General features: G+C 38.3%; 1 protein-coding gene across 1 annotated transcript in view; it reads left to right on the top strand.

Annotated features, from left to right (window-relative positions):
* The window catches only part of LOC126859424 (hormonally up-regulated neu tumor-associated kinase homolog), a 203,692-nt gene that overhangs the window by 145,102 nt on the left and 31,596 nt on the right, over window positions 1-26,994 (top strand). The window contains exons 2-3 of the mRNA XM_050610701.1: window positions 20,353-20,481; window positions 26,300-26,466. Coding sequence (XP_050466658.1) covers window positions 20,353-20,481; window positions 26,300-26,466 — 296 coding nt within the window. The remainder of the gene's footprint in view (window positions 1-20,352; window positions 20,482-26,299; window positions 26,467-26,994) is intronic.

Here is a 26,994-nt window from a genome sequence, read left to right on the forward strand (position 1 = left end):
ATAATCGCGAGGGCGTGAACGAGGTACCAGAGCCACAATAATAAGAAAATGAAGAACGCTCTTAATGATCTTAACCGATGCCGGGGGGGGGGGGAAGAGGTACGAACGGAGTTTCCCATGAAGAACGAAAGGTGTCGGTTGACACGACACGTGTGCTCACCGACGACGCCACGTGGCAACTCTCGAGGGGATGCTAATGCACGTGACCTCGTCATTGTATCGGCACTGAAGCAAAAGGTCGACGTGATTTCGAGGGTGGTTCTGCTGGCAAACTCGAAATTCGTACCTAACGAATTATCATGGGGAAATGTGTAGAATGTATAGTCACTAGATTAAATCCTGCATTAAGTTTATCTCGGACATAATTGGCATCTGTTATCTTAGAAAAGATATCAATTTCGAGCGGTAAAATATCTGTTCAGTATAATCGAGATAACAGTATCCTCTTCGATAACAACTTCTTATTGTTATTGAAGAAAATTTATAATAAATTTGATACTATGATTTTAATGCAACTAGCGTTCTTCAGAAGTTGGTTGAGATAATTTCTTTCATTGTGAAATGTAATTTATAGTATATTACAATCTCGGGAGGTCCTATTACAACACAATTACGTTATTCATGAACATTCATTATACTAGGAATCTAACTCGAAATTTTTATCATATCATCACGAAATAATATGTAAAAAAATTCCTCTATAAATATAACAATCTCTATTCCATACATAATAAATTCTAAGACTTTCTCGAACAAATAGCATCCATTTATCACACTTCATCTCCCGCGTTAGTTTTTTTCCTCGTGTTACAAAATTCGAGACAGCATTTAATATTCCAACGGTCCAATCGGCCATCATGCGATAAATCGGTGAGATAAGAAATTTGTCAAGTGTCAATCACGGTGTACAAAACGCGACGACTCATGTAGTCGTATCGGGGCACTTTTGTAGCGAGAACACAAGCGACACGATCTTTACGCGGCGCGTCTGTACGTCGAGGTTTTGGGCCCCGCGAGATAAATCGCTATATGCACGAACGATCGTTGAATAATAGGCAGACCGATTCAATCTGTCACTCGTTAACCACCTCCTAACTATGATAAATGGCCTTCGAAGCGATACAACGCGTGCATCGATACACATAGACCTGGTATCTTCTTCGCGTATCTGCCCGTCGATCCGCCTGTCCGATCGCCACGATCTAATCGATCGTTATTCCGCACGCCCATTGATAGAAATCAGACAACGATTGTTTAATAATGCTTACTTTTTTTGCTTCAGTGCGTTGAAGGATCGATATAAAATCACGCGCCGAGGTCTGAAGGCTAAAGATTCAAGAGCTGGAATTTTAATTAGTAACAAACATAATGACAAAATTCCAATTCCAATTGAAGAGCCAAACGAAACGAGAATATATCATGAAAATTGTAAGAATGTTGGGAAGTGTCGAAAAGAATGTGCTTTACTCTCTCGATTATTAAAGATAATCGTATTAACAAGGATTTTTCACGGACCGTTCACTGATCCGTATCGCGAATGGAAACGGATACCTACTTCGTGCCTCGCGATCGGCCGTGGATCGCCGCGTATCTTCTTCGTTTCAAAATCTACTCACGGATTTATAACTCATACTATGCTTGAGCGAGCCGCGACACGAACCATGAAGCGAATTACATCCCTCGGCAATAACGACGCGCGTGCTCGATTTGCGGATAGCGAAATATCAAGAGAACCGGCCGCGCTTGTGATTTACTCCCTGTAACCTCATAAATCATCGGCTCCTCGCAATCGGCATCGAGTCATCTCCTTCGCTGGCCCACGTTATCCTTCCTTTTCGTGTTTTGCGCCTTTCTCTCAACATGAACCAAATGTCAGAGGCTCCGAAGATACGATTCGACAGGCGAATTTTTACAGCAATCAGGGTAAACTATAGTTATTGTGAGAGATATTTGCTCTTTCACTCATAAAATGATTAATAAGTGACCAATTAAAAAAATAATACCTAAGTACATAATTATTATCCCTCATAAAGGCATATTTAAAGACATATAATTTATTTCTTTCTCAAAATAATAGTATATATGTATATCAATTCATATTATCAATTTTTAATTACTATATCATTTTAAATTACACTAATTACTGGAGCTAATTATTAATAATTTTGTCAACTTTCAAAATTCTTTTTATTTTTCTTTTTATTTAACAATAAGTGGAAGTTTTAGCTTAAGTTCAGAGAGAGAAGTTAAACACAAAAATTAAAATTAAAAAATTAAAAGTATGTGTTAAAAATTTATATCTCGTTTTGCGAAAAATTACAATATATCGTCTAACAATATTTCTTAATCGACTATTCACTGGTGCGGTTGTTCTTGTTGGTGAAAATCTCTATCAGCGAGACCAGTGTCGATCCTCGAAGATGCCAATCAGTTTCGTGGACCAACACCGATAGATCACCAGCGCGACACGTTGGTCATTCTTAGTCTCGTGACAGTTAACGCGCAGAAGACCCTCTCTCGCAGGTTGCACCGTGAAAAGACGTACTTATCTACGAGGCACATCGCATTAGGTAGCCTCGAGGGATTCGTCCTCGAACGATGCGAGATCTTCCGACCTCTCGACCATCCTTCTTTGCTTAGAGATGAATAAAATTGCCCTTTAAAGCAAATTCTCCGGGAGTGGCGCGGCGCCGCGCATTCGTCACAACCCTTGTCAGCCCTTTGAGATCCACCCTTATCGAAATGGAACAACGCTCGATAACCGAATACATTTAGAGGAAAACGCGCCTATGGTTCCCGAATTCTGAGATTCCATAGAGATCGATATACTATATACGACAACGGTTCTCAATCTTCAAAGCGCGGTTCATGGATCTGTCTTTGTAACTCTCATTCATGTGACTGTAACAGATTATACATCTACACAGCAATTTATACAAACTTAAATCTCATTGTTCATGAAGCTCATTAATTATTATCATTGACATTAAAATCCCAAAAATAAACTGCTGAATTTTACTTTTATTCCGGAATTATTATTTCACTCACCCATTGTATACAATTTTATTCCGACGATTTTTTATTTCTCGGCATTAAGATTATAATACTTTTTGTAGCAAATCGAGGAACAGAGATGTTTGACGTATTCGGCATAAGGGCGAATGCCCGTATTCTCCTTCGGGGAACATCGTTCTATTATCGGTAGCGCCAAGACCACGCGTCGCAAAGGGTCTTAGCATACAATGGCGAGAGGAGGAGAGACCCGCCGCGATGGTAAAGAGCACATGGCAGTAATTTTACTCGCCCGTACGTACCAAACGTACACCGAAATATAATACACGCGCTCGCGTGATACATAATGCAAAAGGTGAGCGCGCGCGCGCGCATACGCAACGATCCGCTACGCAGATAGATGGATAGATAAATCAATTTATTACGCCGCGAGAGATATCTCTTTAAGATCGCGCGCGGTAAATCGCATAAATATGTAAAATGTTGAGTAGCACAAGCAGCGCGAGAATTATTGCAATCGATAATCGCGCGTAACGCGAGATTAGCTGTCCGGATAGACAATACGCGTGATACTCTCGCGCTTCGCGATGAATTTTTTTATTTTTAGGATACAGTGCGAGATGTAGCGCTGTAGAAAACCTTTAAAGAGAATATACACAGATAGCACAGCCTTTAAAAATTATTTTATAATCCCAAAAAATTAAGAAATTTTATTCGTCTCGTGTATACATATATGTATATATATCGTCTCAAAAAATTATTACTGTTCGCGAGTACATAAAAATTTTTTAACATCATAAAACAAATTTTAAAAATTAGACAAACTTAAGATTTTTATCTATACAGACTCAAAATGATAATCCGCCTAATTGAAAGACGGTAAATGTGATACTAATAAATGCGTGATGATCGCTTATAATATATCTCTTGAAAATATAGCATATTTGTGATAAATGTGTATAATTAGTGGAATTTTATAATCACGCATAAAGTTACGATATATTCGGCTCGTTTTGGAAGATAAATTATTTTCAGGCAGCGCGCGACGCATAATGCACATACACACGCGTATATACATAAACGCATGACAGCGTTCGGATTCGCCGCGCCGCGAATAAAGCAACGAGAAGAGAACCACGGGGTGTCGAAAGTCCACGCATATCCTCGTGAACGTTCGTTTCTGCTCGCTCTCGCTATCTGATTGCAAACTTGTTTCGCGGCGGAAGCCGTTCTCCCGGCTTCTTCTTCGACGCTGAAACGGCGGACGAAGATACGTGCCTCCGAGACGAGTTATCATCGAGATTTATGCCCGGCTTCATCGAGCTTTGCGTTTATCCGCCTGGCGCCTAATGAAGCGATCGTTATGATCATCCCGATTCGCAAGCATTCAAATTCGCGCATTTTTAAACATGACTCTACTAATCAACAAACAAACATATATCGCATATAGAGATTTAGTTAATAGATAGATATTATTGTATCTATTTTATCTATTTTCTGAATAATTGCAGAATTATTATTCTAAAAATGGAATAAGAGAAAATTAATCGTATATATTCATAGTTATTATTATGAAAATTTAATAAAAAGCTCAAGAAAAACATACGATAAAAGAGATCGCAATTAGCAGAAAATTAATTAATTATAAAATTTCTGATTTTTAGTTACACAAATTATTCTGATATTTAAAGTAAACTAAATAAAAAGATATTAAAAGTTTGACTTACAGATTCAGGCGGAATCTTTATTAAACGGTTAATTTTTATTATAGAAGTTCTTATTTTTGAAAGCTATGCTCCTGATTGGCATTTAAAGTTACTAATATATAAAATGATCTTTACTCTCTTGTCGCGCTTTTTGCCTAAATTAAAATCTTTTCACGAATTTTAGCGAGCACTGCTTCTCGCGTCTATTTCTATCAGTCAATAACCTGTTTTTTTCACCCTTATCTTTAGCGACAAGATCTGCGCAAGGAAAGATCTCGGTCGACGAATCTTGAAAGCTCGCTCGATTTTATTTTAATGGCCACACATGTTACGCGTTTCCCGATATAGAATGGAATATAGTCATATATTAAAATAGAACGCTGTGATTTTCCTGCGTGCATAATTATGGAGAATCTGGACAATATAATATTTCTCAAAACATTCAAAAATCACAGCTGATATTTTCTCTCAAATTACATTCGAAAATTCATAAATAATATTTAGCTTGTCGGCATTCATTCGGAGAATATAGAATTATCGATATATTGTTGAATATTGCTATGCACACGAAAACGCAACTCATCAGTATTCGATCGACTCGCAGTGGATATCCAGAATATCTCTTAAGAAGCCGTGGATAGGCGGAATTTAGAAACGAGCGGAGAGAAGAGGCGAGGTGGTGGCGAGGCGAGGCCGTCATTGCCGATGCATGGGTTGCGCTGCGATCGCCTCCCATAACGCATCAATCTCGAGCGCGGGAGATCCCTCGGGAACCCCTGTAGCACAGCGCCCTGTCCGAAGCTCGGCCGCGCTCATCCGTCACGGCCGGCACTCCCGAATATACGCGTACTCGCGGTGCTTGTATGAAAAAGAGAGAGAGAGAGAAAAAAGAAAGAAAGCAAAAAAAGAGAAATAACAGCAGCGACAGAGAAATCGTGCGTACCCTCGTGCGTGCCCGCGTGCGTGCGTGCGTGCGTGCGAGATTCGTATTATCCGTCACGATGCCTGTATTACGAGAAGGGAGCAGCAACCAGTGTACACACGATGTATCGTGTGACACCGATGTGTGTACACCGAGAGCTGACTTGAAAGAGAACGCAGAGAATCCTTCTGCGTTGTTTCGGTGTCATTGAGGGAAATAGTCGGCAGGCTAATAAGCGAAAGCCCCGAGGGTAATGATTAGTGGTAAGGCTGGAATTCTTTTTTTCTCTTTTCGCGTTGTGGCTGGGTTGTAAGAATGTCAGTGTAAATATTCGGAATATTATAATGATAAGAATGCATCTTGCAATTTCATGTTCATGGCTCGTGTAATCTTTCTATTAGTAGAACAATGAAAAATATAATTATTACTAAAATAAATATACGAAAGGGATGTTTAATTATATACATTTGTATCCATACATCTCCATATCCTTCGCAATGTCTCACACATTGCTTATGGATTCGAAAAACAGTTTCTCGAGAGAAAACAGATAGAATTAAATTATTTCGTCGAGAGAAATAATATCGAGCAATTTAAACTCTTTAAATGTGAAAGGCTCGAACCGCTAGTGGGCGAAAGGTTCTCGGTACGCATAATTCCGCATTATCCTTCGCCAGATTATCTTCATTAAACGCGTCTGCGGTCGCGAAACTCCATCTTCGCGAACGCAAATGCATGGCGGTGAATGTTGCGGATATAGTGGTGGATTTATAGACCACCCGTGTAGAGCTTGCTGCTAACGAATATCTTTCGTATAAAAGCTGCATTCACTTTCGCACTTGCGGGCGTGAAATGCTTTTATACGAGCTAACGGAATAATTTAAACGTTTAATATGAGGATATACATACGCAAGACATTTGAAACGATCATTCTAGTATCTGAATTATTGATTCGATGATTTCTCAAATAATGTGTTTGTACAATTAAGAAACCTTGTGAAAGTGAAAATAAGTCAGGTGAGAGATTTTCATTGTGTAAATGATTATAAATAAAAATTTGTTACACTGACAATTTTGAAATAAATTTTTAATAAAACTACGTAATTTTGGAGCATTGATATGAAACTGATTAAATTGTGACTTTAAATCGATTTACATCTCGACGGATTTTATGATCATTTTGATATATAAAAATATTGAAGCTGCAAGAAAAGAAGCTTGAACTCTTTCCATTATATATATATTTCCTTCCCACTCCAATCGTCCGACGTTCTGTCGAAATATTTTCAACACGGACAGTAATTACGAATTCTTACGTCAGATAAACTTGCAGCATCACATACGAACATTTCGATCTACCTGCGTGATCTCGTGTTTTTCTGTAATTAGGGAAAGGATCAATTTCTTTTCGAGGAAATTCTGTAGACTGAATATCGCGCCGTACAAAAACATGAGATTTTATGAGACTTTTAATGATATTTTAACATCCATTAAGAGCACACGAAACATATATACATAGAGGCGATTTTATACTCTTTATCTACACAAATAAAAAGATTTGTGTAATTATTATGAAAACTTCATAGTAAATTTTTTTCTCAATATTATGAGTTTTAATAAAAAAATTTGGTGTCTCTCAAATGACAAGTCTTTTAAATCGAAGTATGACTGCTTTTACTGGTTTTCAAAGCTGATCCTGCGTATCGTCATGGCTGAGCTGCGTGTCGGCCGATCGATTTTCCTCTATCCAGAAATATGCGTATCACGATATTCCGTGATCGAGGGCAACATCTCTCTCGCTCCATCTTTCTCTCCCTTTATTCAATGACTGACCATGTATCGATTACGCCCCCCCCCCCCTCCTCGCGCACGTTCTTTGCATATTCGCGAAACGCACTGTTATCACGTATGTCCTAATAATTCTGTCCATACATTTGATTCGTCGATGTTCCCGGCTGGCAGGAACGTCGGAGAAAAACGATCGTTGGGTCTGCGATATCTCCTGATCGCCGTCACGTCCGCGCCCAACTGTACATTCCTAAACCCAAAAGCCCCCTCCCCCTCCTCCTTATCCCTATCCCACACATTCCCCCTCATCTCTCTTTCCTTTCTCCCTCGTGCCCGGACCACGTCGATCTCGATCTCGTCTCTCCTCTCGTCGTATCTTGCATCCTACGGATCACAGTTACGAGTCCTATCTCGTGGACGAGCCTCCTCGACGAGCCCCGGCTCGTACGAAATAGCAGAAGCTTCGGTGGTGAACGCCTCAGAATACTAATTCGCGAGCCAAAGTATCGCAAAATCGCAAATCTCGATCGGTCCAAATAAGGTTGCGCGATGCGTGATTTAAGCCATTCCTGTACGAGCGCAGTTTTAATAATAGTCTGTGTGCGTATCAATTTAGAATCAATTATATGCGATCGATTAATTATTATAAAACGCGTCAACGTAATTAAATTTACCTACAAATTATGAACAAAATATAATTTTCTCAAATTATGAACTAAGACAATATTTCTTATGGTTACTTCGATCCATCAATAGCGATACCAATGATATAAATCAGTCGCGTACCGATCCAGTATGTTAATATTTTATACGCAGAATCGCGCGGACTTTCGCCGGTTACGCAAACCGTAAATGCAGCACGTGTGTGCCGGCAACAGTTTGTATAGAAACTATTTCACGGTCCGGCTTTCGTAGGCTGTAAAATGTCGCGAGAGCAAGAGTTAGGCGACCATCTAGAATAACAAACCGCACGTTGGGGAAAGTGTTGTAGCGTGAGCGGCGCGTCTGTTAAAATTAAAACACCCGCATTAATTTACCACACCCCGCTATCCGTACATTTCTCTCTTTCTGCCACTTCCCTCCCTCCCATCGAGAAACGGAATTTGATAATATCAAGGACGATCCGTGAGTGGAATAGTCGAGTGGACGTTGGTTTCGTTAGGTCTCCGTGTCTCGTGTAATAAAAGTCACCCTTCTCCCCGTAATCTACGACGCCACGGAAAATTCGGGCCATTAAGTGTGCGCGGACTACGTGATGGCGATGACGACGAGGCACCAGAAATTATAAGAGAAAAATTTTATTTTGCCTGCACGTCGAAGCTAATTTAGCGTGTTCGAGTGATGATTCATGGGAAAACACGTGCATTATTTTCCGCGTGCGTGATTCATTGACGCGATTCTGTCGCGCGCAATCGACAAAGACACGTGCCGTGCGGATTTATGTGGAGCTAGTGTTATAAACTCACTCTAAAAATATCTATCTGTAGCAAATGAGGACAGTAATGTTTGAAAGCTTACCAAATAACGTTTTATCAAATAAAACTAAATGTTTCTTATGACAAAAATTAGTAATTTGCATTTTTGTTTTTATTTACAACAACAAAAAATTTAAATAAAATAAGTTTGATTAAATTCGTTAATAAAATTATATTTGGTCGCATATATATATATATAGTATTTTCATGTCAACACAAAGAACAGTTTAATTAGATAATAATTCAAATTAGATCTTTATCTTTTAATTTACTATCCATCAAAGCGCTATCCATTTTATTTTTGTTATTCTCGCACCCGCAGCCTCGCCCGGGGATGATTTAATTCCATCTAGTACTATGCGTGTTCCGTTTAATCGAGCAACGTTCATTTTTATGTATCGCCTTCCTTGTCCCTGACAAATGTCGGTCCTAGTCTCTTAGTTACGAGAGAAACGACAAATTTCAAAAGAGGGTGCTAAGTATCCGAGATAGCCTGGGGAAGCCGTCGTCGTGAACGATGAGCCCGGGAACGTAGGAGGAATCCCTGGTGATTCAATTCGATACAATCGGGAGTAGATTTCTACGCTTCCGTTATATATTGCACATTCGTAACCCTATGTCGCGACACCCTCCACTCCTCCCCATTCGTCACTTCGTTAACGCGCGCGCCATTTTCTAATCGAATATTTTTAGAGATTCGTAAAATTAATTTACACTAACTGTTCGTTTCCAAATGAAGTACATCATAAATTTAAATCAATCAATATATATTAATCTCTCTCCTTATCGCGCGATAATCTTTTATAATTAATAGACTTTCTCTTAAATAAAATTATTTAATTTAACACAAGAATTTGACTTTTTTAAGAGAAAAGATTCATTTATTATTATTTTAGCCTAACTGTGCAATTATAAGATAAAGTATGTATATATTACCGATTATGATACATTTTTTTACAATACAAATAAAATTAATACTTTTTCATTGATTTTAAAATATCAATATTTGCATCTATCTGCATTCTGCGCTAACACGACTATATCCATGATATTATTGGAATACCGATCATATATATGTATGCACGTAGCATGTTTCGTTCAAACCCACCCGTAATTTCGATATGAACCACCGCCGTTCCCCAGTCTATCGCGCTTGAAGTGGCAACTCTCTGGGAATCGCGGATAACCACCGTGATATCACCGCGACTTCTTCGCACGTACATTCGACTGCACCGCGCGCGCTCACATACACGGACTCTCTCTCTCTCTCTCTCTCGTGTATGCGCTATTCAACACTCGTTCGCGCATTCTCTTTCTCTCTGTATTCACGATATTTACATCGGCGTCCATGGTACACCCGAGCGAGGTAAATTTGGGTGCAACAACCCGAAGTTATTATCGTGTCGGCTGAGCGTTGATCCCCATTTTTCAAAGTACCTACAGAGCTCGCCCGACCCCTCACGGCCTTTCAAAGGCTTCCCGAGGCTTAACGAGGGTAAAAGGTAAAATAAACAAGCCCGCGCAAAAGCCAGGTTTTCTCTCTCTCTCTCTCTCTCTCTTTCTCTCTTTCTTTGTCCTTGTGTTGAACGCACTGGCGTATGCGTCGATACCGATACCTACCTGCCTATCTATCTAACGTGTAGGGCGCGCATGTGCATCCGCGCGAGGAGTACGAGGGCACTTAGCTGATTGCCCGGAAATTGATCAGGAAAATTGGACGGACGATGGGGCGAGTCGCAAGCGGCCTTTTTTGTTACCGGAAAATAAGTTGTTTCACTATGATTTTTCGGCATAACACAAAAAATGATATTCGATACGTTATCAGCAATAACAATTACTTTCGCATTTCCAAATTGACATTTCTCTTTCGCATTGACATTTTTTTATATAACGAAAATTGATTTCCATTATTTTTTTAACATTTTGAGTAAATGTCTTACAAATGTGAGATCATATACACGTAAATATATTCTAAATATTTATGAATTCAACCAAATCGAAGATATGTATCGAAATTTATATGTCTGGAGAATCAGTTTTTTTTATACAATCCTATCAATGTTTTTCATTATAAAAGCTAAGCTCAAGTAATAAAAAGATTCGAGAATTTTAAGCTAACATTGATATTAGACTGCAATCCTCTAACCGATTTTTATTTACTTATCGTATCTGTGGGATCGGCGAAAGCGGATTTCGCGGTATCAGAAAAATTGGCGTGTGCGAGTCATGGAGTTTTCAGTTTAATTCTCATATCCCGCCCTTTTCTTTCCAGTATATATAATATCTCGGCATACGTTCATCCTATTTTACGGTAGCGCATTCGGTTGCGGCACCTTCTTATTACGTTCGCTGGCTGTCGATCTGCGTTTCGAATAAAATGTCAAAGCCAGAAACGATTTTCTCTCCTCTCTCTCTCTCTCTTTCTTTTTCTGCTTTAAACTAAAGGGGGCACGCGATATGTGCCGGAAAGAAGATTTTTGGCGGAGGGACGAAAGGAAAAGACGGTAAATCAGATTTGCCGTCTGGGAAAATGTTGTACTGGATTAGGTTCCTACCATGCGCGCCCGGCGGGAAATCCGATTCTCATCGAAAGTGTATTTCGCGATATTGGTACTAGGGTTGTGGAAAATTCTCCTCGCGGAGCTACGTGACGAGCAGTCATTTTTAATTTTCTATGCAATGTAAAAAAAAAGAACAAAAAGCGCGTTTGTCATGTTCTTTTTAAAGTTCCAATTTTTTTCCGTTTTCATTCAGAAGCTATTTTAAACCAGTCGTGTATTTAATTGCTCGCCTACGCAGTGTCAAAAAAATATAGTTTATTAAAAAAACTTTCTTTTTCTGATCTGACAAAGACGATATATATAATACGAATAAAGTTAATTGTATTCGGAAATTTTCGTTTTCATGAGTAGTCAATTAACATTTATATTTTCAACGACCAATTGGTAAAAATAAATCAAAATGAAACATGTTAAAATGACGCGTGTCTAATAAGCGTTTATGGTTTCTGGGTACCTCTGGTAATAAAACGGATTCCTGCTCTAATGCAGGAGACTTCTCAGACCTACGCTATGGATTAGGGTCATGTTTCGACCACGTCAGCATTTCCGTACATCACGCGCACGCCTTAGCGCGTCGAATTCCTTATAAGCTTGTGAGATTGGATCTGATTCAAGGATGATATTTGTATCGGGAATTTCGTTCCTCGCTTGTGATTTATTCGCGAGTGTCATCATCGATTGAATCCTTTTCATGACAATGAATATGCCATTCAATCTAACGATGAGCGTCTGTTTACAAAATAGTATGCCGATCTATTCGCATTGCGAACCCGTATAGAGACGTTAACGACAAGGTGTTCACGTTGGCACGACAAACGTATCCCTCCTTGTTGACAAAAAAGAGCCGCCATCCTTCACGATGCACAAGCGCCATTCACGCGGACCGATTTATCCACGTTCACACTATCCAAGATCGATTTCAAACCTTTGTGCATTCATCCATGATAAAATATATACCTAAGGCCCGTAGGGATTTTGCTACCTAAAGTAAAAACTAAAATATATACGTACATACATACATATATATATATATGTATGTATATACAATATATAGTATTTTTCACTTTTTGGTATATTTTATTAAATAATAATGAAAAATAATAATATTATTTTTCACAAATCAGTTATCTTAATAACAACTTTTTAGGAATCTTTCAAACCTAACGAAATTATATTTTCTTGTTGATCATTTGAGACCGACCCCATTCTCACTAGCGCCCTTTTGTACTCTTCTAGCGAGTGTCAATGAGGCGGCGGGCTGGTTGCTGCAAGGGCAGCACAAATACACATACACACACACATATACACAGAGTACAGTGGGTGCCGGAAAGTGGGTCGACTGCCAGCGCGAGAAGAGACTTGAAGGTGGATGGACGCCGTCGAGAGAGGGAAAGTAAATTTCCGCCTCGATTGGCGTCTCCGACGAGTGAATTTCGCTCCCGAAAATCCAGAGGGTTGAACCGTCCCTATTCCCTCCCCCATCTTCGCTTGCTTTTCCCGTTGCCCCTCGCGCAACGCGCCTCTTATAAGCTGTAATTCATAACTTCACGTTTGACCGCAACGTCCCCTGTACGTTATTTATTCTGGGTGCAACTCGTATTTTTTCGGCCATTTTATCGGTCATCTCTCGATTTATGTCCATCGACCGTTCGGACCCTAAATACTATGTGTGTATCGTGTGTGTACCGGCGTGCCCACAAATTCATTGATATTCCGCGCAGAATTGTCGTCCGCGCCATTGCGATGTCGGCCTAATGAATTTAACCATCGTGCCGATGCCCTCTTACCGGTCGGAACCACTTTGGTTCTTCACACCCATCTTCCTCTTCTCCTTCTTCGTGTACGGTTTCTTTTTTTTTTCCTTCTTCGTCTTTTTTTCCTCAATTCCCTTTCACCAATATACGTCTCTCCGTCCGACAAGCTCACTGTATAAATTCTTAAATTGACAATTTGATGCGTAATTAAATTTGATTCGTTGTGTAATTAAGTCAATTGTGTTCAATGTATTCGCTTTTATATCTTCAATAAGAAAGACATCCTTGTTTTTAAACAAAAAATAGATTTGACGCACCGAATATAAAGATGCAAAATTAACAAAATCTAAATTTATGTTTCTTCAAATAAGCAAACGTAAAAAATAAAAAAAAAATTATGAACCAGAAATAATATTTTGATGTATTACAAAGTCATAATTATTAGAAAAGAAGAAAGAAATTAACAACTATTAATTTTTATAAACCAGTCACAAATATCAATGCATAACTTCGATTCACAATTATTTCGCTCACAACAAAACTTGAAGGCCGACAATAAATTTCCTAGAGGAAAAACTCTCTAGAGAGCAGACTAGCAGACTGTTTATACGTGGAGTAGACCAAACATGTTTCACGCGATGAAAAGGAGTCTTTCATTCAATAGATCGCGTCTTGAAAATACAATCGTTCCTGACTTCGATCCCGAGTGATTATCTCTCCGACATTTTTCGTTGAAATGCACAATGCCATCCGTTGCACGAATATCCGTCTAGAGACGAAGACGGAAACGGGAGAATGCGTTTCGAGTTTCTTTTTTTTTTCTTTTTTTAGATCGCACTCTCCATATTTTTTTTTTTGCGGCTGCGTTAAGGCAGGTGAAACCGGCCAAGCGTGACGGAAAATCCCCGGGTACAGCTAATAGCGATTCAGCCTCCACTGCCTCCCCCAAATCAACGAGGAGTAGATCCTCGATGTAGGTAGGTAGATAGGTACATCACGCCCGGATGAAGCTTCTCAAAACCGTTGCACCATACGAACAGGTTTTTAATTTTGAAGCCTCGAGCCCCAAACAGACGAATGGCCGGATATTAAATACGCCATACGTATGTCCAAATGGAGATAGACGAATTCAAGAGATTTATCTTGATTAGATTAACACCCGAAATGCCCGGATGCCCGCGAATTAAAAAATATACGCTGGCTTAAAATCGAAGCTATGTGCTTTTCGGTTAAATTAATGATGGAATTCTCAAAAATTTGCATCTCGTGATAAAATGCAAATGCAAACTATATCTCTCTTGTGATTAGTTGAAATATCTCTGATTTTTGTATTTATTTGTTGAAAGAAAGAGAGAGAGAGAGAGAGAGAGAGAGAGAGAGAGAGAGAGAGAGAGAGAGAGAGAGAGAGAGAGAGAGAGAGAGAGAGAGATTATAATCACACATACAATATTTTATAAATATTATATGTATATATGAGAGAGAATGAAATTATTCAAAAGAATAATTATTCGAAAGAATATTTAATATTTCGTATTTATGGATTTAAAACCCTCCTAATGATTAAAATCCTAAATCTAAAGTTATTTGAATTATTTCAAAATACATGTACATATAAAGATCTTGAACGGAGATCAATATAGAGACGTATTATAAGATAGCTGCTAATTTTCTTTCTCTCATGCGATCGTTCATGAAGCTTTATAACGATCCCTCACTATTTTCATTATCGTCGTTCACACCCTTGTAAAGATTCAACGGAGATCAGCGTGGAGATATTCGCATTAACACGGTTAATTTTCTGCAAACGATTTCTGCCGCGATCCATCCACCTGACCCCATATTAACGACGGACCGCATGTTCGTTGATCGCCTGACTGTTCGCGGTCTACGATCGATGTTTTGGATTTGGGCCAGGATAACGCGGAGATGCCGGGACAGCCCTCGCATACGGTCCTGGCTTTTTGGCGGACAGAGATTGCCGGAGCGAAATTGAGGTCGTGCCACTGGCCGTAAACCTCTGAAACACCGCCACCGGCCGCGCCATTCGGTCAATTATTCGCTTCGAATTACGGCCCTCCAATTGCGCGAGAGTTATAAGAGCAACCCGGCTGCTGCTCCCGTTCCGATATATAGTGGGCCGCAAACTCCAGTCGATTGGTAGCTCGTTTATGATAACGACTGGACGACACTCGGCAGTCATGTTTCGATTCTACTAATTTCAGCCGCGAAAATAATTTTATTTTCTCGTAGTAATTTTATATTATTTAAATTGGTTATATTTGTCTATATATTTTCACAGGCAGCAAACAAAAATTTTTAGAGTCTTGTCAAAATGTCTAGTTGGAAATTTATATGTTTAAAATAAAAGAGAAAGCTATCATATACATCCAGATTATTATAAGAATTTTTATTTTTTCTACTCTCTTCTTATATTATTTAATATAAATTATTTAAAATTATTTATCATAAATTATTTAATATATAAAATTTAAATTCTAAATCAACGAACAAATTCACAAGCTAAACAAAATAACACGCTAATAAAAGATAAAAAGATTGACAATCATCGATATGATGTAAAGCAGTACCAAAACAAGAATCTTAAATTTAAATATATATATATATATATAATATTATATAATAATATAATTATAAAATAGATATTTTATTTTTTTATATATGCATTGCATTAATAATGTAAAATAACTATCATAGAGATAAGCAATTGATAAGTAAAAATAAATTAAATAAATTATCTTACCCCAGGTTGCTCTCTTGTTCTTCGCTATCGTCTAACACTTCCAGACCTCTTCCTTCTCCTTTGAAGTTGTTGGATTGATAATTCGTTGCGCTCACGCACTGCAGCTACTTACGAAAAAATGATAATGACAATCGCGCGCGAATTGTCCGCGGTACGATAAAATGCGTAACACTTTGCATGACACTCCCGATTTTAAGACGCGACGAACTATCCGCGATACAATGAAAATAAACGAGCGATACTTTTCACGGCACTCTCGAATTCTGCGATCACAAAACAATATTCGATAATCAATAAAAAAACGAAAGAAAATATCGACGGAACCGTGCCCAAGGTATATACTTTCGCGCTATAACAGAGACAAATTATGCTTTCATGTCTTAAAGAAATTAGTACTTCGTATTATAAGACAAATATTGATATAAAATATTAAAAAATCATCTGAGAGTATAGTCATTGCTATGCCAAATATGTGTACTAGATTCGAATAAATCTCGCAAAATATATATAATGTTTCAATAAATAATACATTGCTAAACGACTAAATATATTACGTAGTTAATGAATATTGAAATATGAATTAATTATGTATTATTACTTAAACGCATCACGACATCGCTCGACTCGGAGTCGATCCGTTCCGTATACGCGGCATTACATTTTATTACTAAACGAAGAAGAACAACAATTGGTAAGTTTACCATGCGACATAACGTAATTGATACAAATCGAGTGGATGTAAATAAACATAATGTATACAATCTCCTTACTGAGATTATTTATGTATAACTATAGTCTCTCATCCGAAACATTTATTTACATTTTTACTTCCTCTCGCGAATATATACACACACATATATTGCTTTTAAAAGTTTCTAAATTTATTTAAAATTAAAGAGTGTCGAGCCAATTACAGTCTCGAATAGAATTCAGCGTCACGTGCTTCGCTGCTTAGCCGTATAATATGTGGTTTGTAGCGACAATCTCTTTGCATCCTGGTTTCGTATCATGGATCGGGATACAGAATCGGAGAGGCATGCATGCGCGTGTATACGAATGCGTATTCATGTCGCGCGATGTATGTATATGTCTGTATTCTCCGCAGGAGACCTTGACAGATCGGGCGCTGGGTATAGCGCTGAGCGCCACGGCGTTTTGCTCGTATATCTCGACCCACGCAGAAACATTCGTTAGTAAGCGATCTCTAAAATGGATACCTTAATGTAGCATTCGCAAACATTATTATGGCTCCGCGACTCCGCTTTTCCCCAGTTCTCTCGCCCATGCAAATAGAACTTACTTTATTTGCGTCTCCTCGCGGCCCCGATCGACTCCATTTTATCCCGGCTTCAAAGAAAATTTTCTGCGTTACATTAATACCGATATGGAAACCACCACATGAATATGCTCAAAGATTACTCTCATGGCATTTTCGCAATTTGGTAACGAATTTAGACTGCTTGCAAAAAAATTTGCGTAAAAAAAACTACGATATTTTATGCCGTATCTTTGACGAAATTTTATCGCATATTTTATATATGATATAAAAATTTACAGATGAGATAAAAATACATAGGTAAAAGAATAATAATAATCGATGATAATTAATGACTAATTTATATAATTATCGTCAGTAAAATATTATATTAAATTACATTATATTATATTAAAATATTCGCGTAATTATATAAAATATATTCACATCCAAATAAGCTTGCGGCTAAACTCCTCTCGGAAAAGTTTGACAAACGGAGATTAAAGAGATTTAAACCACTTGACTCCGCCATTAGATTTAAATAAAATAACTTGTTAAATAAAGAGATAGTCCGGATCAATCCTTAGCGATTATAATTGTTAAAGGCATTTTCCAGTGGGATAATGCCAGCATGTTTTAGTAGCATTATACAATTTACTTAATGTCAATACAGGACAGATTGTAAATATACTGGGAGTTAATAAAAAAAAAAAATTATATAAAATTCCATAATTTTTATTTAGAATATAATTGATTTTCTCTCTTTTTCTCTCTCTCTAGGATCGTTAACAGCGTACAAACTATCGATATTATTTTACTTTCAATTTAATCGAATCGATTCGTCATATGATAGTTTAGAAAATTTATGGAAAACAACGGTGGGTGGTAACATAAACTGATGAGATGAAAAGCGATGCATCAGAGTTGACTAACAATAAGTCGTAACATAATACAAACAGGAATAAGCTAAGAAAAGAAAAGAGAGAAAGAAAAAGAAAGAATCGTAGTAATGCAAGAAGAGATTCAAACTGCGCTACCTAGAAACTGTAAAACTATCATACATATTCCGACGAATTATATTGCAATTTTCAAGATTGATTCAGTATCTTACAACAAAAAAAAAACCGACGAAATGAATAGCGGAACATCAGCTGACTAAGTTGTAGCAAAATGCAAACAGAGATAAGTCAAAAAAAAAAAAAGAATGAAACAGAAAAAAAAATCAAATAGAAAAAGCGATCCTCTTATAAACAAAATTCATATTTGTAAAAACTTCTTGGCGCATTATCGTGAAATTATTTTATGACTATCAAGATCTATCCAGCAGCGTTTAAAGAAGAATTAAGAAGTGTCTATCGTAAATATACATAGAGCGATGAGACGAAGAACATCGCACCAATTGACTAAGTTGTAATATAATGCAAACAGAGATAAAGCGAGAGAGAAATTTAGAGAAAGAAGAGAAAGACGGATAGAGAGGGAGAACAAGTCGACAGTGGCGAGCGGTAGCTGGTCGACTGACAGCGCCCAAAGAATTAGTATCTTGTATCTGACGAAGAGCGCTACAAATCATTTGGGGAGGCTGTCAAGCATACCTCGAGCTCAACTCCCCTGCTTTCTCTCGTTCTCTCTCTTTTTCCTCTCCCTTACTTTCTCTTTCTTACTCTGGGCGTTGTGTTCTCTTTATCTCAGTCTCTCTCTCATTCTCTCTCTCTTTTCGATGCTGCGCCAACGATCTTGGAACAGGGGCGCACCTCTTCCTCTATTTCTCTCTTCCGTTTTCCTTCTCTTTCTCGTTCGTTCGCATCTCTTTCTTGCCCGCGACAGAAAGAGCGGGAAGATCAAAGAACGCCGGCGCCATCGATGCCGCTAATGATATGCGACCCGCTGCTGCCGGGCAAACTGAAAACTCGAGGACGCAAAATTTGGACTCCCCCGGAGCAAACTGCTGCGTAAGATTCCTTCTCGAGATACAAGTCAACTTATTGAATAAAGAACGAAATTACCGATAGAGTTCAAGTGTGCACACAGTGCTAGTAACAGTTATACTTTAGCATTTTCATTTTTCTAATTAATATTTCGAGAACAAAATTTCATCGTAAATCTTTCTTATTTTTTAGTTACAATCTTTATCTTTGAAAAACAGACTGCTATCTCCCTTCTTCTTTCTCCCTCCCCCTTCCTTTCTCCAGATGTTTCCGCCACTTACGTCTACAAACTTTAAACAAGAAACGACTGACATAAGATTTTCGCAGAGTGACGCGTACAAGTTTTCACGAATTAATTTGCATTCGGCACGCGTACGCACGGCACCCTTCGTACCGTTGGTATAATTCAACGTTACAGTTTTCTCTCTCACGCATGATGCCGAAAGGCACGACGGAGGTCCACCATTTCAATCGCTTAGGTTCGCGCGAATTACCACCTCCGGCCTTTTACGGCACATCAAAGGGACAGGGGACCCGTAAAGGAACGCGCGGCTGTCTTAACATATTCGAATCCCAAGGCATCTCTCTTCTTTTTCCTGTAACTCTCCCCCTTTCGCTCCCGCCCTTGTTCGCCATCTTCGCCCTACGCACAGTGCAAAAGCGATCCGTTGCTCCTCGAGGAGGCATATGGAAGGTGTTTGACGTGCTGGCAATTCGAGGAGAGAACGCGAGGCGATTGATCCCTAAAAGCCCCGGAGATAAACTCACGCTCGTGTTTTTTTCGCTCGAGAAAGAAATATCTCTAGATGAGCACTGCGCGCGCGTGCGCGAATGAAGCGTTTATTCAGACGGAGATGCGGCATATTGACGGGAAATTTTTCTCTCAACGCCCCATATGCCTGTTATTTACTCACCTGCCAGCAAAACGATCCTAATTTACTAGAGAGATTTTTACTATCGCGCAAGTGGACATATATAAAAAAAAAGATACATAAAAACTTCCATCAATAATAAAATCAATAAACTTAATCTCCAAAAGAAGCTGTTTTTTATTCTTCAAAATTCTTAGTAATAATAAAATCGTGTGAAAATTAAGAGATTCAAGGTACCTTGATGCATTTTCTCATATAATAGCTGAGATTAACTACGCATTCGATTAATTACGCGAGTGTCTTCACTTTTTGTTTCAGGTGGCGATTAAGATAATAGATGTCGAGCAGGGCAAGAAGGATTACGTGATGAAGAACCTGACGAGGGAGGCGAAGGTGCTGTCGATGCTACAGCATCCAAGCATCGTGAGACTATACGAAACTATCCGGGTAAGTGAGAAACGCTTTAGGGCGCAATCAATTCAGAGAATTTCGACGATTGATCAAATCTCTTTACTCTAATTGACCGCGTCGAAAGTTTAATCGAGTCTTCAATAACAAGAACGATTCACCACGGTCGATCAACAAGATTCAGTCGCGCCGTCCATTATACTTTTGTATAACGATCTATTCATTCCCCGTGAAAAGAGAACTATCCCTCTCGTAGATTCTACGCTTCTTCGATCATGTCTCACTCTCACCCGGTACATGACATTCGTCAAGGCTCCGTGACAAATCGCGAGTATCCTGAAATTTCGTCAGTACCGGAGTCTGTTAATGCTATCCGAGAGATGATCCATCTTTCTAGATTTAATTAAACACGCCATTTAGCTGAATTTATGAACCTGCCCGGATTCGTATCAAAAGTAGAAGAGCTTTTCACCCCTTTAACTGTTTTACTTTGCGATAAATTTAGGGTTCGAACGAAAAATGATAAATTCTCACGATCTCGATTTTTGAGCCTTTCGGCTTTATTATTGATATAAATAAATACTGAAACTGAATACATGATTTTTTGATGAATTCAAATTTCAATACCGCAAGCGCATCAATAGTATTTATTCGTAACAATGAACAATACGTTTTTCTTTTTTTGTTTTTTTTTTTTTTTCATATCCGCGACAAGCATCAGAAATTGATTTCACCGATATTATATCGATTTCAATCCGCGAGTGTAAACTCGGAAAATAATTTTTTTTATGCTGCGATTCTTTCCGCGCAAATGCAAAAAAAAAAAAAATCTACACCAGCATCATTAATGCGTGGCACTATCGTATACGTGACCCTGCTGTTACACACGCGAATGTTGAAAATCCAACACGTAGATTCGCGTACACACACGTACACACACATGCGCAAACGTACGCACATGATAAAGGTATATCCGAGCGAGAGGAAAAAAGCCAGGGAGAGAGGATTCTCGTATGCTTGTACGACGTAATTGAATTCATGTGTGGGACGTCGATATCGGAGGCTCCACCGGCGACGCAGCATCGCGCACCTCGTTTACTCTGAAAATTTTGTTAGTCCGCGCGCTCGCTCGTCACGATCGAGTTACGGGGACGAGGGTGTAGTGTACGCGCCGGGAAAGATAAAGTACGTAGGAAAATATGACGGGAAAACGCACGCGACTGGCGAGATAACCCGGCTCTGCGCGCGATTCGAGAATTTTGGAGCTCTGCGAAATATTTCAGCACGAGATGAACAGGCAGCTCGGGGGCGACCGACCCATGTTCGACTCCGGGGAGACGTGTGTAAAATTTTTCCAGCTAGAATACTTGTGCCGGAATCGTTGCTTGCATATGATAGCAGGTGCATCTTCCCTTCAACGCGGCTAGAAAATTTATATAAATTGTTTGCAGTTTGCTTGTAAAATCTTGCCCCGATTTTTATCAATCTACGAAATCATCAGACAAGATCCTCATCAAATCCATTTGCATTGATTTAATTGTCAATTTATCGCGATTGCACAGAGCATGCATTTTTTTATATCTATATACAAAGCCGCTTTTTAAAAGACAGAAAATTTTTACATTGCGTTTTGTAATAATCAAGAAGCAATATTTTGCAGTATTTCAAATAGACAGGTAAACGTGCAACAGGATGTGATATTCACGGAAAAAGGATTCATTTCCGCGAGCTTTCATAAACGGACGAACGAGTTTCGAGATGGTATCGTTCAATTTTTTTCTCTCGATAAAAATGATTTTATAGTCTTGCAAATGATATTACTTTCTCCATACGTTTATAAAACGCGCGGATAGAAGAGTGCGTCTTGTTTTATTTAAACTTTCCATCGAGGGGAAAGAGCTATTGGCGATGAGAATGCTCGCACCTGACGGCAAATATGCTAATATCGAGACGAGACTTCGCCTCGTCTTCCTCGCCGTCGCCAAATTGACTATATATGACGTCGCCTTATATCTCATTTTCACGTCGTAATCTTTACGATGGTAGAGGCGCGCTTGCTAGGGTGCCCGGCATGTATTTCCATTGTCGATTTTGCTAAACTCTTCGAAGCATCTGCGCCTGTAATGCAGATCGTAATGTATATCCGTTTTCCAAACAACTCGTTTGTCTTAGGATCGCCTGTTAGTGACGTGACTGCGTGACAATAGCAATCGATGACGAAAACGTGCTACCGACGACGTGCTACACACAGCTAATAGAGTATGCACACACACACAAATGGCCGCTCTCTCTTGTATTAATTATTGGTTGAGTTCGGATTTTGATGGTAGTGACAGTCAAACGCGCGAACGCGCTCACCGCAAGTTTCCGCATTTCCATATTTATGAATAATTTATTCTTATTAAATGTAGAATTCTCATGCTGCCCTTTTGATTTAATATAAAAATTCAATTTATATATATATATATATATATATATATATATATATATATATATATATATATGGGAATACTTAATTCTGTTACAATCAATTGTTTTATTAAATGAATGAAAAGATCATTCAAGAAAGAGAGGAAATTATATAAATACAGTGAAATAAAAAATACGTAAAGTATACTTTCCAATATATATATGAAACGCCCAGTGTGATAAAAAGTTCAGTTTACTGTGAATTCATGGCAGGACATAACGTACCAAAACAATAAAATTTCATTCTCCGCGAGGACAATGGATCGGTGATCATTTTTTATGTCGTAAAGCTGCGTTATTGCAAGCGCGCTTTCCAATACCCAACATTTTAGGTAAAGCCATGACGTTTACGGGTTATCGATGTTTCCGATGTTTCTAGTCGCTAGATTGTTTATTTTATTGCCCATCGTATACAGAAATTCAAAATTATCGTGCGTTTTTACGAGAAATATTGATATAAAAAAGCTCTTAATTTAAAATAATATTAATATTAATCGTGTGTGGTATATCGTCATACCATTAATATATACAATTTTCTATTTAAAAATCGAGATCACGTATCTTTACGTCTGATATCTACACGTCAAAAAAATTATTCTAAACTAATTGTTCTACTCAAACTCGAGTCTTGATTATTTATTAAACTATTGCACTTGTAATGATGAAAAAAGAGAAAATAGCTTCAATTAAATTAAATCATTTAGTAATACAATTGCAAATAAATACTTGCAGATATGTAATAAATAATAAATTACAAAAAGGAATATGCCTTTTTCTGAATCATTCTGTATATAATAAGAAAAGGCGCACGTCAATTTTTATGAAGATGCATGCTCAGCCGTCAGCGCGTTGCTCATACTCGGGATATTGGAGGAAAGCCGCTTTAAGCGCCAATTAAGGTCATTATTGACCGGCCTACAGTGGCTGTAAACGCACTGCTTACGATTTTATGTCAGTACTAATGTTACGAGCCGATGAATCGCGTAGAATTCGCTTGTTACTGACGTCCAACGACGCTAGTCGTTCCCTTCATTTAGGGGACAAAATCGCTATAAAAATGAACGCGTCGACAATCACATCTGCAGCGCGCTATTACAATGACTTCGAGTTGTCTCGTTGGAGCAGTATGACGTCATCTTAAATAATAATAATATTACAGAGATTTGTCAGAAATATTTCGTATAAAAACTCTATTATCTCGTCATAAAAGAAGCAGACAGTTTGAACGCAAACGCATAAGAAAAAAATTATATATTAAAAAAACTAACGCCTGGAAAATTTGCCACTACGGTTTGTGGTTAGTCTGTAAATAGTTTTTAGCAAAATGTTTCAAACGGATCAGTGGGAATAATCCAGAGAACCCGCGATACTAGAATACGTATACGTTAAATTTGAGCTGAAGTCTGCTTTAAATTCCGCTCGAGATCTCATATGCACACCCGATGCACACCTTTTTGGCACGAAACTGAACGAGCAACATACGTTTCTTGTTTTGCTGCGGAGAGAGAAATGAATTCCACGTTTGGCACTCTTTTCCTATCGCCGTCGTTTACATACGTCGAATTCACGTTCCTATTTTATCCATACTCGGTGATATATCGAAATCGCGAATCTCACGTCCCACCCGGTGATTTCAACTTCGACTTGATTCGGTTGGCAAGCGCCGTGCGTATCAACGGATATCTCCGCGAAAACGAAACAGCAATTCTTTCTAAGATAGAGATAGAGCAGCATCTTTCGCGAATTGACTTTACAAGTGGTCTCTGTACTTTTAGAGAAGTTCTCGTTTGCTTTCTATTGGTTAAGTTCTCCCCCGCTCGTGCAGAATAAAGCGTGTCGCGTAAAAGCTTCAAGTAAAACGATATGTTTCAAAGATTTGTTTCCTAACCGACTGCTCTCCCTCCTGACAATCAAAGAAGTTTTCTATCTAGTAAATAAAGAACTCGTGAATTTTATATCTCAACAATATATTATTTGTATCACAAATTATCAGATTCTATGTCAAATATGTATATACTTGACATAGAATCTGATAATTTGTGATACACTATGTCAAATATATACATATACTCAAATATATACATATACGTATACTCTATGTCAAATATATACATATTTGATATAGAATCTGATAATTTGTGATATAAATAATATATTGTTTAATTAATATATTTCTCATTATAAATATATTTCAATAAAAATTCTTAAAAGTGTAATACATATTTGACATAGAATCTGATAATTTGTGTATAAATAATATATTGTTATAATTAATATATTTCTCATTATAAATATATTTCAATAAAAATTCTTAAAAGTGTAATACAATTTTTTATTATTTTTTAATACTTTTGTTAATTAAAACAATATATGTAACACACACATAAGATAAAGCTAAATTACTAAAACTTATTGTAAATCCTCGGAGCAATTAATATTGATACTCAGCGAGAAGGATTAGAGATCTCGTTTTATCTGACTTTACGATTAACATTGGTGGATTCCTGGTACGCGCATGCGATATTCATTCGGGTTTCGCGATTCATGCGATTTATGATTAAAACACTCGGGCCACGCCGATGCGTTCAACTTTGAGGAATGAAATAATCATCGACGCCCGGAGAACATCGACTCATCATTTGATCGGGTGCGGCTCTGAATCCGCTCCGATCATAATTCGTCGGACACGTGTGTGGCCCCGTCGCTGCATGCACATCGCTGCATTAAGGTAATCGCTTAATCGACGAGGCTCGTGTCTCGCGAGCGCGCGCAAAATTTGGGAAACGCTTTCTCGATAATTACGATGCGCCTCCGCCTCGCTGCATTTTAAATATGCGCGATCAATTTCACGCGACCGGTCTCGACTCTCATCAGCTCTCGTTGCTTGTTGCTCCATTTTCACGAGCGCGGCGACTAAAATGTATGACCGTACTTCAGCGACTGCACGAACCAAAAAAAAGATGAGAAACGCGATATGTTAGCGGCATTTAATAAATTTGAAACGCGTCATCGTGAATCATACTCTGTTTCTTTTTGTAATTTGTTGCTGAAATATAAGAAATTTCAATTACATTCTGCATAAAATTGTTCAAAAATTCAAAAAAAAAAAAAAAAAGATTATATATGGAGAATGTCACCGTCACATAATTATATGCAAATCTAATTCATGTATTCTGCGAAATTGCTGTTTTATTAATTTGGTATGCTTGGTATAATTCTCATGTGAATTTAGATTTCTATAAAATATAACGTGAAACAAAGCATCCAAAAAGCTATGAATCTAAAAAATCCAAGAAATTGCGGGATATCCTGTGTTGTTGTATCTCCCCTTGATCTTTCGCGCTATCGATGTGAATCGATAACGATTTAATTTAACGCCTGCTTACAGTGCGGATCCGTGTACTATCTCGTGACGGAACTCGCGACCGGCGGCGACCTGTGCACGCACATTAAGGAGCAGCCGGCCGGTAAACTGGACGAGAACACGGCGAGGCTCTATGCCAGACAGCTGGTCGCCGCTCTCAAGCACATGCACTCAAAAGGAGTCGTTCACCGGTGAGTCACCCACGTTTTAGTCACGCTGTGCGCGAATTTTTCACTTGTGTTCGCGACTGGTCCATTCCAACAAACTAAAAGACTTTACATCTAAGCAGGACTTTATATCTAAAATATAGGAACAACTTGCGAAAAAAGCTCGGATTTTGTCTCGTAAATCGAAAACTTAATTCAACGACATACAAAAAGTTTGATTCAAAGATTTCAAGAGAATATGGTACATTAATAAATTTACGCTAAAAAAAAAAATACTACTCTAATTTTTGATTCGAGATCAAGCGACAGGAAGCAAAGATGCTTAAAAAAAAACAAAAATAAAAAAAAACAAAAAACCCCACTGTATGTATATGTGTGTTATATTACGTGAGGCCGTGTTAAAATAGCGGATGGTATAAATCGACCTTAAGATACAACAATCTCATGAGGATCTGCCGGGCGCGCGATCGTTTACCCTCTACGCGTTTATCCTCCACGGTCTAATAATATTCAACCGCACGATGTGTCGTGTCTTTTTTTCCAGTTCGCCGC

The sequence above is a fragment of the Cataglyphis hispanica genome, chromosome 3 (genome assembly GCF_021464435.1).
Source record: "Cataglyphis hispanica isolate Lineage 1 chromosome 3, ULB_Chis1_1.0, whole genome shotgun sequence".
In the NCBI taxonomy this organism is placed as follows: domain Eukaryota; kingdom Metazoa; phylum Arthropoda; class Insecta; order Hymenoptera; family Formicidae; genus Cataglyphis; species Cataglyphis hispanica.